Genomic DNA, 16,970 nt, shown 5'->3' with positions numbered 1-16,970 from the left:
TCCGCATTCCACAGCGCTACACTTGTGATGATGACCCGGAATTCCTGATTTTGGCTGTAAATTTGCACCTCCGACTGGATTTGCGCCCCCCCCTGCGGCGTCCCCATAAGGAGGGTGAGATGCTCGTCTCTCCTGACACCGTATCACTGTGCCGGGGCCTGCGGATTGCTCGCAATTGTAAGTTGGACTCGAAATCACATATCATACCATTTCATATCATATCATATTATATTATATTATAACCTGTCCCGAAACGGCAGATTGCAATCGAGTCAGCGAGCTAACCCTGCCGAGCGAGACAGAAGGGAAAGAAGAGTGAGAAGTCATTAAAACCAAACCCTGACGTGGTGAACAATTCGGGCAGTGGAGCCCCCAATCTTAGGCTGCTGCTGGCCTTAGCAGTTAGGCCCGTTCCTTCCCCTCTTGGGCGATCTCCTTCGCTCTTTCCTCCGCTTCCCTCCTTGCGTCGTCGCTTTCCTCTCGCGCTCTTCCCTCTCTCTCTCTCTTTCTCTTCTCCCTCCTCTCTCTCCCTCGCCTTCCCTTGTTTTTTCCTTCCCCCCCCCCCCCCCCCCAATTCACCCTCCTCCCTCGTGCACGGCCACTGTCGCTATTTCGCGCGTGGCTCGTAGAATTCCGTCTTTTATTGTTTTTCTTTTTTTCTTTTGTGTTGGTCTGGCGTTTTTGTGTGTCAATGTCCGGCTCCCTTCTATAGTTACTCCGCGGGAACCCTTCGATGTGATCTCCCTCAACCACCAATCGCGAATTCACTTTGCGCATCGCATCGCCATTCACACAGAACCGGTCGCTGACTTTTCCGACCACTCACACCTTGACGAGTTCTTTTCCTTTTTGTTGTTGTCTTCCTTTGCTTTTCCTTTTTCTTTTAGGAGGTTACGATTTTACGACATCCCTGTTACGCGCCCGGTGGAATTGGTCTCACCTCGATCGAAGACGCCTTGCATATTTAACGAAAAAACAAAAATAACAACTCCCGAACAGATACAACTCCTCTCTTGAATCTACTGCTCTACGGGATACTCACCGGCTCTTTGGTTATCGCCGTTACGGAAATCCGGTTACGCATTCATTCAATTAAGGCTAGGACGACAAGCGTGCGATAGAGGAATCAATTCCGCAACGGCTTGGATTGGACTAATTCATCATTCGGACCGCGCAAGAATTTGGACAATAAGCGAAATGTTATTGGTATAAAGGCTTTCGAACGATCTGCTGCGCGAACGACCCTTAGATATCCTTGACGTCGCTCGCGAAATCGACATTCTTGCTCCGGTGGTCACGACATACGAAGTACAACCATGGCGTACCGACAGCAAGGTCTCTCGCGCACCCTGCCGAAAAACTTCACTTTCCCTTCGGCAGGGATTGGGGAACCTAGAACCCCCGAACGCGCCTCGACCTACCTGGATGTTCCGCCTCCCCCCCCTCGCCATTCAAGCTGTCGCTTGCGCAGGTCCCGCGTGCGCTCGGGAACTGACGTCTTTGCGCAGGCCGAATATGATTTCAAAACCTCCTTTTCTAGCCGACCCGATATTCCGTTACCCTCCATTGAATTTCCGCCCGGCGAAGCTTCAATGGCTCAGCCACCTTTGGTGATGCCCGCCAGTAACGACCGCTTTTTAGCTCCCCCGCGGGATCGTGTGGCCTTGAAAACCCCACCCGCCCAGATCCGCGCAGATCCCATCGAGCCCAAATCCGCGGAGCCTTGGACCACCGACGATCCTCAGTTGTTGGGAGGAGAGATAGAACGCCCCGGCTCCGCCTGTTCGCATGCTTCGGACTCTTCGGTCTCGTCAATCGAAACGTTCTCTTCCCGGCGTTCGGTGGGTGGAAGCTGCACCAGCATGGAAAGTGACTCATACGATCCATTTTTCCACTTTGAACTCCACCCGAAACCGGTCGTAGAGTCGCCGTTACCGAAAAGTCAGCGCAACAAGTCACGGGCATTACCTAGAAAAGAACGGTGGACATTGGATATGGACAACCACCTTTGGAACACCTATCAACTTTACCTCCAGAACCCGACAATTACCCCGTTTAAGATGACACCGGGGAGCATCCCGCCACTTGGGGTGACCCACCGAGTCGCGCGAGACGCGAAGAGAACTTGGGAAAAGAGGCCTCTCCTCTTCAGCAAGGACATCCTGTCGACGTCGCAACAAAGCCGTAGCGGTGACTCCACACCGACTCAAAAGACGGACCCGCCAAAGCCCCTCTGGCCTAAGTCGGAAGCCTCAACTAGACGGAGATTGAAATTCCTATGCAAGAGGAAATTCTCTATCGCCCCTCATTATCAAAGGATGATGCAGTCCAAGAGCCCGACACCCGCGCTCGACTTGTTCTCGCAACCTTCGGGCGAGTCTTCGCACATGGAGGCCCCGGAAAGTAGCTCGGCGGCCTACGCAACCCGCGACTTGGGCGTTTCGCTCGTTTCCAGCTCAGTTCCAGGGCCTCTCGCCCAACTTGCCTCGGAGACGGTCTCCCCTCAACAGACAAATAACGAGTGGTTCAACAACCCCGTCTCCCACGAGCCCCCTCGCGCGACAGATCCTTTTGCAAACAAACCCTTCAGTTTCGACGAACGGGATGTGGCGCCTCCTCGTCTTGGATCGCCGTTCACCTACCATACGTGGGGTCCTCACAATTCGAAAAAGCGAGCTAATCGCCACACTCCCCGGGTTAGACGTGAAACAATTCATGTTACCGGTTCACGACTGCAATCCCCGCCTCGCATGGATGTATTCTCCGGTATCACAAGCCGCCAGGCTAATGGTGCTGAGTCGCCTCAGGAGCAAGACACTCGGCGTCACCTCGAAGAATTGTTTCGCCAGGGTAAGCTGAGCGATGTAGGCCAGCGTCGCGTGCGGATCAGGAACCGTGGTGCCACAACCAGCTCTGTCAACCCCAAGGGCCTTGACCAACTATTCTCTCCCCCGTCATCTTCATCGAGAAACGAGGAAACATACGACATGGTGAAGCCCGTTGCCGACCCGCTGCGGAACCTGAGCGGGGAAAGTATAAAACGACTCGGCTCGCCTTTCAAAGTGGAGACCTTCAAACGCTCCGGACCGGTTGCTAGATTCGTCAGACATGCGCCTTCACGCTCGGAGCCATTCTCCCGTGAATTGCTATCGCAAATTCGACCGACAACTCCAGATGCTCAACTCATGCCCCAAGGATTGCCCAATGCACTCCCGCATGATCCCACCGAAAAAGGCATATCTGATGCAGAACGGATCCGGAGACAAATATTGAACATGTCTCACTCGAGACAATAGTTTCGAAAGTGGTCGAAGAAGCAAAGAGCAGATCGGGTCTTGCATTGTTAAATCTGTTTTCGACAAGGTGTCGACCTCACTTGAATTACCTTGCTTAATGACCTGGATGATTTAACTGCAATCTTGGTTTTCAAACTAACCAGGAAATCTAATGACAGACATGGTTTTGACGACATTGATGATATACAAGAAAAAGAAAATAACAAAAATATACACGGCAAAGACAACACAACGACGTGAAGAAGGGGTTTCCTCTCGCGAAAAATGCTTCATCCGAAAACAACCGAAAAAAGAAAAAACAATTCCTTGGACGATTTTGCATTTGCAATTCTCGCCAATATAGCACTCGTCAGCTACCTGGATAATGTACAACAATGTACCTGCATATGCCAGTGTGGTTGGTCGGGTTGTCAAACTGAGTCGACAGAATTTCGCTCCTCATTTCCCTTTTCTCATTATATCATATCTCCAACTTCTACTTTCTTTTTTCCTTTTCCCTCTCTATCATCCAACAAAGCAACATTGGGCATTGATTGATCTTGAAACGACCTCCAGCATGACACGACCTAACAATTGCATCTGTGTCAGACCCTTTTGGTTGTTCCCGAAAAATGCATGCCGTTGTTGAGCCCCAGTCTAGACGACATTTCTCGAATTTCTTTTCCTTTTCTACAAACCGAATCCTCGTCACTCTTTGAAACAACACATACCTCATCGACAGAATATTCCGACCCAGAAGACGAACGAACAAAAAGCCAAAAAAAAAAGAACAAAAACCAAGTTCAGGGTCATCACTATCTTTGAAATTTTTCTCATCTCTTTCTATCTTCTTTGAAATACTTCCAGTTGAAATCCGCTCCCTCAATACCCAGATCATCATATCGTTGTTTTGTCTTATGATGAGCCATGTTTGCGATTTTTTGTCTTTTTCAGCATGCATGATGATTGGAATGGAGAGATGCCGGTATTGAATGAAATGACTCATAGATGAAATGTTCATGATGCTGCTTAGCAACGTTTACGAAAGCGTTCACAGTCTTTGCAGCGCTCAGTCCCAGTCTGATGTTACCTGAATGACTGTTGTTTTTTATTCATTTATTTTATGTCTTGCATAAGTCGGACGTTTTTTCTTTATTTTCTTCCTCAACTCTCTTCTCTACACTGCAATTTAACCCAGATGTCAATCTTTCGTTGTATTGCATTCCCTCCATTATGGAGTGTCTCTTTTAAGAATACACCATTAGCCTTCGTTCCAGATTCTATACAACCAATCTAGTCAAGCTTGCCTTCTAGATGCAAACAAACTATTGACATTGAACTTGCATTGACGACATACATGACCTGGCCTGATAGCAAGCTTGTAAAGCTTGGCATGAATAGAACTTGCTTCTGGAATTTTCGCACCAGTTCCCTCGTCAACTTAGGTACCTTGATTAGATACGAAGGAGTGAGTAAGTAGTAAACGAAGGGAAGTGTGCTCACAAGCAACGTATATACGATTGGACAGAGAAGAATAGAATAGAACATGGTAGAAAATAATCCGATTCGACATGATATAGTACGAGAAGAGAAGCGCGAGGAAGAAAGATACATGAAAGAAAGTAAATATGAGACTATGTATGTACTGTATGTATGTATTCCATCACCGAGAACGCCAACGACAACGCCAACGCTGCAAAGAGCCAAGACCCAGTAACTAAATCCAGAGACAAAGCAAGTAAGGCGGGAGAAAGAACAAACAGATGACAGGGGGTATTAGATAGAGAGTGAGATGTGTGGATCGTGATGTATCGTGAAAAGAGACAAGATGGGAGGATATCAGGATGAGGATAAATATGAGTATGAGGATGGGGTATGTATGGGAAGTCAGGACAGGAAAGGAAGAGATGCAAGGGCATAAGCATAGGAGGTGGGGAACTAAGACTTCTCCATCCTCTTCCTCCTCTCCGAGAAGATAGCCTCCAGCTTCCGGATCTGCAGACCGAGACTCTTCTTCTCTGCATTAACCAGGAGCCACGCTTCCATCCTCTCACGCAGATGGCGCATGGAGTTGAGAACCGGCAGAATGGGAGAGTGAGGATGCGCATTCTCGTCCGAGATGGGAGCGTTGATGGGGTCGCTGCTAGCTTCCAACTGGGTCCAACGCTCGGAGCCAGGGTTGAGAAGGAGATCGAAAACGTCGCTCCAGATCTCTCGCTCCCAGTATCGCTTGAGGGACTCGCGGATCCGGTAGGTTCGGGGGCTACCCGCAGCAGGGGCCGTGCCGTTGCGGTTGGGGGACGGGGCGGCGCCCTCGCTCTTTCGACCGGGAGTCGACTCGAGGTATTTCCCGAAGAGCATGACGTGAACGGTACCGGCGACGCCGTAGAGATCGATCTGGTGGGTCCAGGGTCGGCCCTCGCGGATTTCGTTGCATTCGTGCTTGCCGGTTTCCCATTCGGCGATGAATTGGACGGAAGGCTGGAAGGCGCGCATGTCGATTCCACGGCCGAAGTCGATCAGGGAAAGGCCCTTGTTCCGCCAGCCGTACAGGCCGCGTGGGGAGTAGTGCACTTCGCGCGGATCGGAGTAATCTTCGCCATCACCAAAGTCAATAAGGGAGGCATCTGGCGCGGTTGGCTTATCCTCGAGTCGGACCAGGCAATTGTCGGCCTTGATATCTCCATGCAGGATACCACAGGCGTGAAGAGACTCTACAGTGCGGAACAGTTCGACTGTGAAGAACATGGCAAGGGCTTCGTCGAGACCGCCATCGGCTGTGGTGTTGGTCGTAAGAGGCTCGTTGCGAACGAGATTGACAAGGTCCAGCAAGGTTCCCTGGCAGCGATAATCTTCGACCAGGATACTCTCTCCCTTGAAGACGTGAAGCTCGTGGGCACGGATGATACTTTCAGTAGCTCGCGACAGCTCGGGTTTCTGGTTCAGTCGCTCGTGTGCGCATCGAATCATGTAGAACTCCCAAGGGTTCGGGGGCCCGACTTCCAGTTTAATTGCCTCGAATCCATAGCGCGACGTGTTTCGTTTGACCGACTTTCCTCCGTTTGAAGGGTGGGGTTCTTCCGCATCGTCATCCATGGCCTCGCTCTCCGAATCAGAAGACAAGTTGTCAACGCTCTCAGCAAAGTAGACTGGGGCATAGGCGCCAGCCCCTAGTTCTCGTCGGATGATGTAGCTTCTGTCGGCCTCGGGAAGGTCGAGAATTGGCACATCGAAGGACGCTTCGTCACCGCTCCGAGGACGCTTGACGTGTGTCTTCATGTATTTTTGGATGTCGGAAGCATAGTGCGTCTCCATATCGGGGAAGTGATGGAAACCGGCAAACGCAGCGGAAACCGGGTTCATCGAATGGTTGAGAATAATGTCACGGATGTTCTTATTGGTGGGGTTGCACTGCACATCTGGGATGATTGGAGACTGCTGGCTTTTGTCGCTCAATCGAAAGGAAAGCTTGAGACCGGATTGTGTCTTTTTGAGAGCCGTTGGACTCAAGGTCACGTCTTCAGGCAGATTCTCGAGGTACGGTGTCTCGGCGACCAAGGGAGTGGCCAGGAGGTCGATCTGGGGCATGTGAGGTGTCTTGTCGACAGGATGCGTGGGTTTCGACGGCGTCTTCGCATTGTAAATGTGGTTTCTGGCTGCTGTCATCGAGGCAAATGAATGCTCGGTCTGCTCCACAATGGGCGTCATGAAGGGCAAACGATTTTGCGCCATTATGGCAGGATCTCGATATGGACCGCAGGGTGGATTGTAGTCATCGGGCATTTGGGGAACGAATCGGCCATCGCCTGTCTCGTCATCAGAGTAGACCTCACCTTCTTGTCCCTCATGCGAATCGTATGCTGTCGGTGAATGAGTGGAAGTGTCTGTTTTCGAATCGACGGGCTCCAAGTCGTGAATGTCCTTTGTAGGAGAGAACTGAGTCCATTCACCATCTACAACACTCTCAGCTCTTGTGTTATCATCAAAGCCATCACCATCAAAGGACCTATGAAACGTGTCGTCGCCGAAATCACTTGAGGCGGCTGAGATCCGTCCAGTCACCGTACTCTCACCAGCACTCGTATAGTCGTCATCCTCAAAATCGCTGCTTTCGGCTACTTCTGTCTCCGCCTTGAGCGGCTGGTTGAAAATACTATAGATCTCATCTGTGGCGGCGCGAGTGTGCATAGTCATGGTTGGTTCATGTGTACTCTTTCGTCGAATCTTGCCGCCAGTAGGCGAATCAAACTTCATTTTCACTGTGCATTGGTCAGTTTCAAGTGACAACAAAGAAAACCTTGAGAGTGAATGCATGCATATTTATAGGCAGCCACAAAGGGACAGACCCAGAATAAAGCATGGTTTCTTGATGGTGAAACACAAAGGGAACAAAAGGCAAAGATCAGTGAATGAGTATTTGATTGTTGCTCACCCGTTTGTGTTTCTCCTTTAACCTCACGGACTTTCAATTTCCGTGACTTGCTAGATTTGCCATCGAGGTCGGCAGCCTGTTGCTGAGGGATCGACTCCGAGTCTTTGACTGTCAATTTACGGTTAAACTCTTCAGGCAGATCCCTTTCTTGATCAACCATGTTCTCATTGCCAGAGATCTGCTTCAGGGGCTCTTTATGCGCGCGCCAGTTCTTATTCAGCCAGCCCCGTTTCATGGCCCTCAGCTCTTCAAAACTAACCTCGACATTGGCGTTATGATAGTCGGGATACACGGCATCCAGGTTGACAAAGACGCGCTCCCGTCGCCCTGTACGTGGGTTTGTGGCCTCCCTTACACGGTGCTCTGGAACATGCTTTGATTGCACGGGTTCTCTATATTGTAGATTTGAGCTTGACTGAATACATAAATCGTAACCAAAAACAGGTTCATGTCACCAATTAGTCCTGTGATCGTAAATATACGGAATTCAGAAAAAAAGGGAAGACAGCAGGTATGATGCCCGTGTTTGACTTACCTCATCCCTGAAGATCGCCATCTTCTGCGCTGGCACAGCCTTCTTTCCAGCCTTGAGGGTCTCTCCAGCCCACGGCTTCGCCTCTACCTTATTCTCCTTCCGTCGTTCGCCCATTGATCCAATGCTCTCCCAGCCCTTGGTCGGCGCGGATACTGCAGGCTGACTGGCCGACGAGTCGGTGTCGGAAAAGATGGCCATCTTGGCCTTGCCGGACTTCGTCTTCGCGGGGGCCGCCGCAGCGGGGGATGGTTGCTGTGCTTGCGGGTCACTCGTCGCTGGCGTTGCCGCCGAAAAGGGGTCCACCTTGGCAGCCAATGCCGGGCGCACCGCCGGCAGTGCAGGGGAGGACGGGCCGTTATCGTGAGACTTCTGCTCGTAGCGTTGCTGGAACTCACCATATTTCCGGACCAGGCGTTCGACCGGCCGCGCCTCTCGGTCTACACCTAGCCGGTACACTTCGTCTGCCTGGGTCCATCGTCCCGCGCCCTCCAGCCAGGCGGCGAATTCCTCATAGAAGAGCGCCAGGCCTTCTCCGATGTGGTGGCGCGCCAGGAAAGCAAAGGTCTCGCGCGGTGAGTCCGAAAAAAGTCGAATGTAGTGAAGCCAAAGGCGTAGGTAGCGAGGGTCGTTCTTGTAGTGGTTCGACGACAGGAAGGATTTCACGGCGCGCTCCAATAACGGAAGCAGGCCGGATTCGGCGGTTGCTTGGGCGGACGGGTATGCGTTGAGGGTCCATTTCACGTAGCGATCGTAGATGTCTAGCGGGTCGTCCGACTCCCCAATCGTGTCCAGCTCGGCCTCGTACTCCTGTCGGATAGCATCGTTCAGAGTTCGCGTGTCATTTGGCGATGGCACTGCGTGCTTGCTGTCTGTTTCGCGCGGCGAAAAGATGCGAGCCAGCTCTCTCGCGGATCGGCCGCCTGGTAGCGATTGGATGTTTTCCTTCTGTGTCTCGATGATATCAAAGTCGATGAGGTCGTCGTTGGCCGCCATGGCGGCGACAAATGCGGACTTGTTGAGTCCGAATGAATAAACCGGTCTGTGGTGGTTAGTGATGGTCGTCGAGTCCTGTCGGCGTCGGGCTGAGACAGTCGAAGTCGAGGGGGCGTGATGGCGGTCGTATTATTGTGTAAGTGCTGAGAGAGATTGGCGAAGGTGGAGATTCTTTTTTCGAGTTTATCGATAAACAAGCGCCCTCCGTTGCCCGGGAGATGCGTCACGTGGCGGCTAGTCCCGATCGGGATCCCTCATCCAGTGACGTTCGGCATTTCTTGCGCTCTGAAGATGTACATGTGTATCGACTTGCCACTGTGAGCTGGGTTATCGAAAGTCTTTTGGTTGACGCTGGCGAAGCGCAGAGGTAATCGCACTCGATATCCCAGCTTTCACTCGACTACACCAACCAGCTGAACAATTCAACCCGGATCGCAAGATACCAAGATAGCGTTCAACGTCTCCAGCGTCAATTTACTAGGACCCTGAACAGAAAAGTAATAATCATCAACGCTGCAAACTGGACTGCTCAACTGTATCTACATACTCGGCTCATAGCAGCCAACTCCATCTTTCCTGCACCCGAAAAGCATCTCCAAACCCAAGTATAAAACAATCCTATGCCTCCTCGCACTACCCGCAAGGCATCCGGCGGAGCGCCACGCGCAACTGAACCAACCAGTCCAGCAAACAAGCGCAAGACCAATGAACCCGCAGAGCTAAGCTCTCCAGCCAGGCGATCGAAACGAGTCAAGTCAACGGACGAGCTCAAAGCCGTGTCCGCGGGGTCCGCGAAAGCCAACGGAGCCGTCAAGGAAGAGGTTAAAGAGGAGACCAAGGTCGCAGTGGTCGAAAAGGCAGATGACAAACTTGCCGTGATCGAGAAAAGCACCACGAAAAAGCGAAAGACGAAACAGGAGAAGGAGGCCGAGATGTTGCCTCTGAGAGCGAGAACTCCGGGCTTGCGTATGTTTGTCGGGGCGCATGTTAGTGCAGCCAAAGGTTTGTTGATTCTCATGTTCTTCTTTGATCACTAGGGCAAGATTTGACGAAGAGAAACCAATCGCAGGGGTGTTTAATTCTATCAACAACAGTACGCATATCGGGTAAGAATCGCCCCATCTGGTTAACAGTCCTCAAGCTTATGCATGCATTCCCGTTCCAGTGGCAATGCCTTTGCGCTTTTCTTGAAATCGCAAAGGAAATGGGACAACCCGCCCCTACAGGATGACCATCGCGATCAGTTCCGCAAGCTCTGCGCAGAGCAGAACTACGACGCGGCGCAGTACGTAAAACCCTTCACATCTATACCATGTCTTCTGGCTAACCCACCACCAGACACATCCTCCCTCACGGCTCCTATCTCGTGAACCTAGCCCAAGAAGACAAAGCCAAAGCCAAGCAAGCCTACGACGCATTCCTCGATGACCTCCAGCGATGCGAAGCCCTCGGCATCAAACTCTACAACTTCCAGTACCTCCACCCCTCAGCCCTACCTAAACCCCTCCCTCTAGGCAACCCAACTAACCCCATCACAGCCCCGGCAGCGCCAACCAAACAACCCACAGCTCAGCACTCGCCCGACTCGCCAAAGCGCTCACCGCCGCCCTAACCGCCACGACGAGCGTGATCCCCGTCCTCGAAACGATGTGCGGCCACGGATCCACGATCGGCGGCAAGCTCTCCGAATTCCGGGACCTCCTCGCGCTGATCCCCTCCGATCTACACCCCCGAATCGGCATCTGCATCGACACCTGCCACAGCTTCGCAGCAGGCTACGACCTCTCCTCACCCGCTGGGTTCAAGTCCTTCCTCTCAGAATTCGACTCCCTGATCGGCCTGCACCACCTCCGCGCCTTGCATCTCAATGACTCCAAAGCCCCCAGGGGCAGTAAGCGCGACCTGCACGCGAACATCGGCACGGGATTTCTGGGTCTTCGCGCGTTCCATAATGTCATGAATGAGAAGCGGTTCGAGAACCTGCCCATGGTGCTGGAGACGCCGATTGATCGGCCGGATCCTTCCGCCAAGGCCGGGGCTAAGAAGACGAGCACAGTGCCTGATCCGAGGGTGTGGGCTGAGGAGATTGCGCTGCTGGAGTCGTTGATCGGGATGGATCCGGAAGGGGAGGAGTTCAGGGCTCTGGAGAGCAGGTTGTCCGAGGAGGGGAAAGAGATGCGCGAGAAGCAGCAGGAGCAGTATGATAGGAAGGTGGAGACGGAGAAGAAGAAGCAGGCGAAGGCGGAACAGCGGTCGTTGATGGATATGATGGGTGGGTCGAAGGGGAAGAAGGAGAAGAAGCAGGAAGAGGAAAGTGAGGATGAAGGGTGTCAGAGTCATTCTGAGGATTAGCCAATCCATCGTGTCGGTGTAGCAGAGCGTGTGTACTGAGTGTCTACTTCGGGGATTGATAAGGATAATCAAGCAGAGGGATTACGCGTTCGATCCCCTTGCAGATTGGCATACTACTTTAATTCATCTTGTGCATATGCACACTAAGTCCTGCAGATCCTCGACGGTCTGACTACCTGGAGCAAGGAATATTGCTAGCCTTATCATAGGTGTATAGCCTTGGCATTAACACGCGGAATAATGTTACAGTCAACCATATACTCTCGGATAAAGAATCATGTAGGACGGTAAGGTTGGCTCCTTGAGCACTTCTTATGCATGCATCCTGCAAACACTAACGGGGAATATACATCATCGCTATAAATCAAAGAGTGTTGAGTGAAAATGATTGTGAACTGTAATCCAAATGGGTATTTTGTAAGACCTTCAAACAAATATAATAATGCCAGACGCTGAAAGATGCAACACCACCACCTGCTTTATATGATGCAGATGGCAAACCAGGATATTGCTCTGATAAATCTTTCTATATGAGACTTCAGTCCATATGTGCGGGGCTTCTTCTGCGCTTCAAGTCTGTCCTCCTCCGAAGCGTCGAATTTGATTTTTGCAAGAGGGATAGTTGTGTAGAGCACAAATAGCCGTACAGTAACGCCCCCAAAAGGGACCCTTTTCAGAGGAAAAGCAGGGGTGAGGCAACCGGGCATCAACAGAGGCCAGAATGAACCATGCCAGTGGTTCTAGAAAAGTGAGAGTAGTGTGGAGGAGAGAGAAAGCGTCGTAATCCCGCCTATTGCCTTCCGCTATCAGAGAGCCTATCGGGAGAAGCCTGCAGGTGTCGTCCCGGAAGTTCGGATTCTGCGGAGAATATCACAGGGGGTGCAGACCGCAGGGGCGACGGGCCAGACACCCGAGGAGAGAACGGCCGATCACCGGCACTAAGGTTCGTCGTGTTAATGCTGAGTCCGTGCATATTGTGAGAGCCGCTGGCTCGGACCCGGAAGGATCGCCGATCGCCCGTCAGATCATCTGTAGGGGTGATGTTCACGTTATCATCGACATGCAGAGTCGGTGAAGAATGAAGCATGCTGGTTTCCGGGTCGGCGACCTCGTGGTACCCATGGTCTCTCGAAGGAACCAGACGTTCTGTCTCGGGGTCGGAATCCGGGTTCCGTTCCCACGAAGGGCTTCGCGCTTCGGCTCGCATCTTGGAGATCTTCATGTAATTGTAGGAGCCGATGCTGAGGATCGTGATCACCAGGCCCGAGATGTTGATAAGGGTGAGCTTGTCGTGGAAGACTACTCCTGCCGCACTGATCGTGATCACTTCCTTGAAGATACCGCAGATGCTCAAGGTGACCACGGACGAGCGCTTCAGAAGGGCAAATTCCGAGGCAATCATGCAAAACGCCAGCATTCCGGGGAAAATCAGAAGAAGCATGCCCACCAAGGCTCCGTGAACATCAGCAAGAGCCACGAAACCGGTCACAATATTGGTCGGGCCCTCCACAGTTAGAGCGATGAGGATCAAGGAGACAAACATGACGGGAGTCAGGAAAAAGAGGGTCGAGAAGGGGTTGGCGGTGGCCGGGTGCCGCAAGAGAAGAATCTGGGTGAGGCCCCATCGGAAACCCGAGAAGAAGGCTGAAGCGATGACCAGAAGGAAACCAACCATGTTGAATGCCGTCTCGCCAGCAACCATCATCACTACACCCAGGGTCATTGTCGCAATGATAACGATCAATTTCACGGATGGAGTCTCGAGGCGGAAAAGGAAGGCGAAAATGAGCACGAAGGCCAGGGCGGAAGATTTACACATCGTGAGAAAGGTCAAGGAGATGAACTTCAACGACATATTCCCTAATCCGATATCAAGAGAGGTCGCCGTGCCGCAGGGAACCAGGCGTGTGAGGTAGAAGAGCTTGGTAAACAGCGGAGGTTTGGACTCTGCTTCAGCAGGCTGACTGACGGGGGAGCCGGACGGCGACTGGGAAGCGGCGGGTTGTTGCGGACGCAGCGAAGGAATCAGGTATAGCAGTATGGAGGAAAGGGTAAACTGAACGAGCATGTGCAAGCTGGTGGTGAACAACGGGAAGGGAAACACGACTTCATCTTCGGAAAACATCCATTTATTGTACTATCCCAGCCATCCCAGTTAGCCAGAAATCCAGATTTCCGTTTCCCATTCGTTGAGAGGGAAGAAACTCACAATAGAAATTGCCAACGAAAAGAAATACCAAAGCAGAATCAAGCCAGCGTTGACCAACAGCTTCTGGGTCACCTCGTTATCCCCAAACAACGGCGTTAGGAAGTTGTACTGCGAGGCCTTGACATCGGCAATGCGAGCATCCAATTGTCTGCGTTGCTTTCTTCTCCGACGTCGTTGGCGTTTCTGCTTGGCCGTGAGACCGGTCTCCTCGTCGTCGTGAAGGTCATCGTCGGAGCTCATGAAGTCCATCTCGACGCTTTCTGCAATGGACGAAAGGTCGGAAGCATCGAGGTCCTCGGCACCTCCAGGCTTTAGGTCCTCCCGTTTATTATAACCAGCGCTATCGGCGGTGGGGGTCCGGGAATGCTCATCCCTTTGGTCGGTCGCGGGCGGTTGTGACGGGCCTCCAGCGCCCGTCAGCACGGAGCTCCGCCGTCGATGGTGATTGCCCGACGGAGGGGCCATCCTGGAACGTGGAATGGGGTATTCGAGGAAGGGGAAATAAAACACAAAAGAAAGGGTAAGAAGGGACTAATAGAGGAAAAGAGGATAAAGAATCTGGGAGGGTTATTGAATCAGAATGAAAGGGACTCCATCGGTGGTAGGGAGCAAAAAAGAATCGGATGGGAATAGTTAAATCCCCGTCAGCCAGCAATTGAATCCAAGTTCACAGTCGAGGAGAACGAAGATGGAGCCAGACCAGGCAGACAGAGGGGCGACAAGCCGAAAGGAGCGAAGACAACCGGTGAGGGCCAGTCGAATGATGTCAAAGGACGTGGAATGGAGAGGAAACCGGACAAATCAAAGGACACAGGAAAGTCGAAAAGGAAAGGAAAGGAAAGAATCCAGGACGAAAGGAGCAAGAATGGAGCCCGGAGGAAGAAGTCATGCAAGGGCGACCGATAGACGCCGCATGAGCTAGAATTCCCGTGCAGTCAAATGCGAAGGGGATGGAGGGTACGAAGTCAAAGGATGAACTGGAAAATAAGAAAGCAAGTCAAGTAGGTACAAGGAGCGAGGATGCCCAGAGAGAGGGAGAAGGAGAGAAGAAACAAGAGCAGAGAAGAAAATAATGAGAGAAGAACTAGAACTAGACCCGAGGGATCGTCTCCTGACCCTCTCCAGAACTTTTCCCTTGATCTTTTGTGCCTGAACAGAACTAACAAAACTATGACTAGTGACTACTCCGGCACATCCACAGGGGAAAAGTTAAGTTAACCATTCCATGAATTATGATACACAGTAAAGATCAGGCTGACTTGCTTGGACCAAGTGACATAAGTCAACGAGAATACGAGACCCTCCCGATCTCCAGCGCTATGATTCATCGCAGGATTCCCTGGACTTACCAGGAATATCCAGATCCAAAGGCCATCAAGCCATCAACAATTAGCAAATGATGATGCAGGCAGAAGCTTTCTCCCCCGTCAAGTCTCGTCACTTTGTCTCTCCCTACTCCGAAAAAGTCAGTCTAACTCGATAGTCTCGAATCTAGTCAGGATCTTCTCAGGCGGGGACTCGACCCTACCGATGAATTAAAAATCACCGAAAATTCATCAGAAAACTAGTCAACTTAGTCGACTTAGCTTGCTCAGTTAGCTACCTGCTAAGTGCTAACTTTCTGCGCCCCCTTCCGGACGATCCGGGGTCGAATGCTGGTTGGTTTTGGGCGTCCTCCGTCCCTTGGGTACTTTCCACGCTTATCCCCCGGATGGGCTAGACAAATGTCTTTGTCTTTGTTTCCCCGACCCGTGAGATCTGGACGAAGCCATTTTCTCAAGACTCCCAGACTTCCAGAGGGAGGGGGGAGCGACAAAGAACTCTTTTCGATTTCAGGCCCTCGTGCCCTTTTCCGGTCGGGTTAGTACTCCGATAACTACCTAACTAGCCCCGGTCAACCGAAACGCCCCCATCGACGGTGGTTCCAAAACCGAGGGGCTGAGTCCCCTCCAAAAGGGCCCTTCAGTTGCCGTGGATAATCGAGAAATCCATTTCGTTTCTCACACCGACTTCTTGGCGAGTGGACCCATTAGCATATCGCATGCTACTCTTTTGCCGGACTGTACCTGCAGCCCTGGTTTGCTGGATGCCACAGTTACTCCGTAAGTAGTTACCTAACATACTGTGCATCGGATCCCGACGTGCTTTGACGGACGGTGCTGCCTGCCTGCCTGCTGTCATGTGTACAGTACTCGAGAAAGGGGCTAGCCTGTTTTTTTTTTATTCTCCCCTCATTTTCTGACTATTGTGGTGCTCGTATTCGGCGGTATCTAAAGGCTCTAAGCTCAGTCGGGGTCTGATCTTTGGTGGTCCCTCGGCACGCACCGAAGTAGCGGTATAGAAACTCGGACAATCAGTCGAATCGAAGGAAGGGCTCATACAACGGTCCTGGCGCATATGATGTATAACATGAGACAATATAATCTAGTTAGTAGGTACTCTGTTAGCTAATAGTTATCGTATATAACGTAATCAACGGGCGAGCCGCGGATACGACCGAGCCGCGGATTTTCACCGCGGCCACCACTATTTGAAGCTATTCAACCACCAACGTCATTAAATTAGACTATATGAAATATAAAATGAATAGCTATTTACTAGGGCAGCTTCGTATTGTATGTCCAACTGTCCCACATCCACTGCAGCGTGGTGGAGCGCGTTGGCGAAGCACAGGTGTAGATTGCTCGGGTTGCTCATTAAGTTGCGTATCAAGCTGCTCAACGCGATTTTGGCCTTCCTGTACAGATAGAAGGACATCATTGCCTAGTAGAGCACGCTTTCTTGTCTTCTTCTTGTATTTTCGCTCATTTTGAGCTCGTAAAGTCTTGATTTCTTGTTGCAAAAGAAGGTTGGTATGCATAGCCATTTGCGCAGCTTTTTCAAGGTGTTGAATATGAGCAATTGGACTGCTGGAAAGCTTCCCTTTCGAATTAAGACTCTTCTGTAGACTGCGTAATTTCCGATCTAACTGGCGAGTATTCCGTGGTGTCTGGAAAGCAGAGGAAATTGAGCCTTCAGTTAATTGTGGCGTAGGTGTACGTGATTGAAAAGTAAACTTAAAAATAACAAGCTCTTGATCAAATGGCTTAAGACCTGCCCCTGCAAAACCACCGCAGATATTCGCTAAAGTAAATACTTTAGCGCGGACATCTGGATATAGAGAAAGAAAGTCTT

The 16,970-nt window shown here is 51.4% G+C and overlaps 4 protein-coding genes across 4 annotated transcripts; 2 read left to right on the top strand and 2 right to left on the bottom strand.

Moving 5' to 3' along the window:
• Positions 1-1,316: 1,316 nt before the first annotated feature.
• Positions 1,317-3,296, top strand: LDX57_005502 (uncharacterized protein; the record flags this gene model as incomplete). Its single annotated transcript, XM_046087188.1, has 1 exon — positions 1,317-3,296. The coding sequence occupies one exon, from the start codon at positions 1,317-1,319 to the stop codon at positions 3,294-3,296; it is 1,980 nt and encodes a 659-aa protein (XP_045943155.1).
• A 1,917-nt stretch (positions 3,297-5,213) lies between these two features.
• Positions 5,214-9,235, bottom strand: BUB1 (putative checkpoint protein kinase (SldA); the record flags this gene model as incomplete). The annotated part of the gene is made up of 3 exons (XM_046087187.1): positions 5,214-7,534; positions 7,708-8,122; positions 8,243-9,235. 3 exons carry the CDS (start codon positions 9,233-9,235, stop codon positions 5,214-5,216), a joined length of 3,729 nt encoding a protein of 1,242 aa, XP_045943154.1.
• A 620-nt stretch (positions 9,236-9,855) lies between these two features.
• Positions 9,856-11,587, top strand: APN1 (DNA-(apurinic or apyrimidinic site) lyase APN1; the record flags this gene model as incomplete). Its single annotated transcript, XM_046087186.1, has 5 exons — positions 9,856-10,237; positions 10,305-10,341; positions 10,401-10,520; positions 10,574-10,708; positions 10,774-11,587. 5 exons carry the CDS (start codon positions 9,856-9,858, stop codon positions 11,585-11,587), a joined length of 1,488 nt encoding a protein of 495 aa, XP_045943153.1.
• Positions 11,588-12,377: 790 nt separating this feature from the next.
• On the bottom strand, positions 12,378-14,261 carry LDX57_005499 (putative nucleotide-sugar transporter; the record flags this gene model as incomplete). The annotated part of the gene is made up of 2 exons (XM_046087185.1): positions 12,378-13,724; positions 13,797-14,261. 2 exons carry the CDS (start codon positions 14,259-14,261, stop codon positions 12,378-12,380), a joined length of 1,812 nt encoding a protein of 603 aa, XP_045943152.1.
• Positions 14,262-16,970: the final 2,709 nt, after the last annotated feature.

This window comes from Aspergillus melleus (assembly GCF_016097325.1).
Source record: "Aspergillus melleus strain CBS 546.65 chromosome Unknown contig3, whole genome shotgun sequence".
NCBI lineage: Eukaryota > Fungi > Ascomycota > Eurotiomycetes > Eurotiales > Aspergillaceae > Aspergillus > Aspergillus melleus.
Note: the sequence above shows the minus strand (reverse complement) of the source record. Positions and strands in the feature narration are given on the sequence as shown.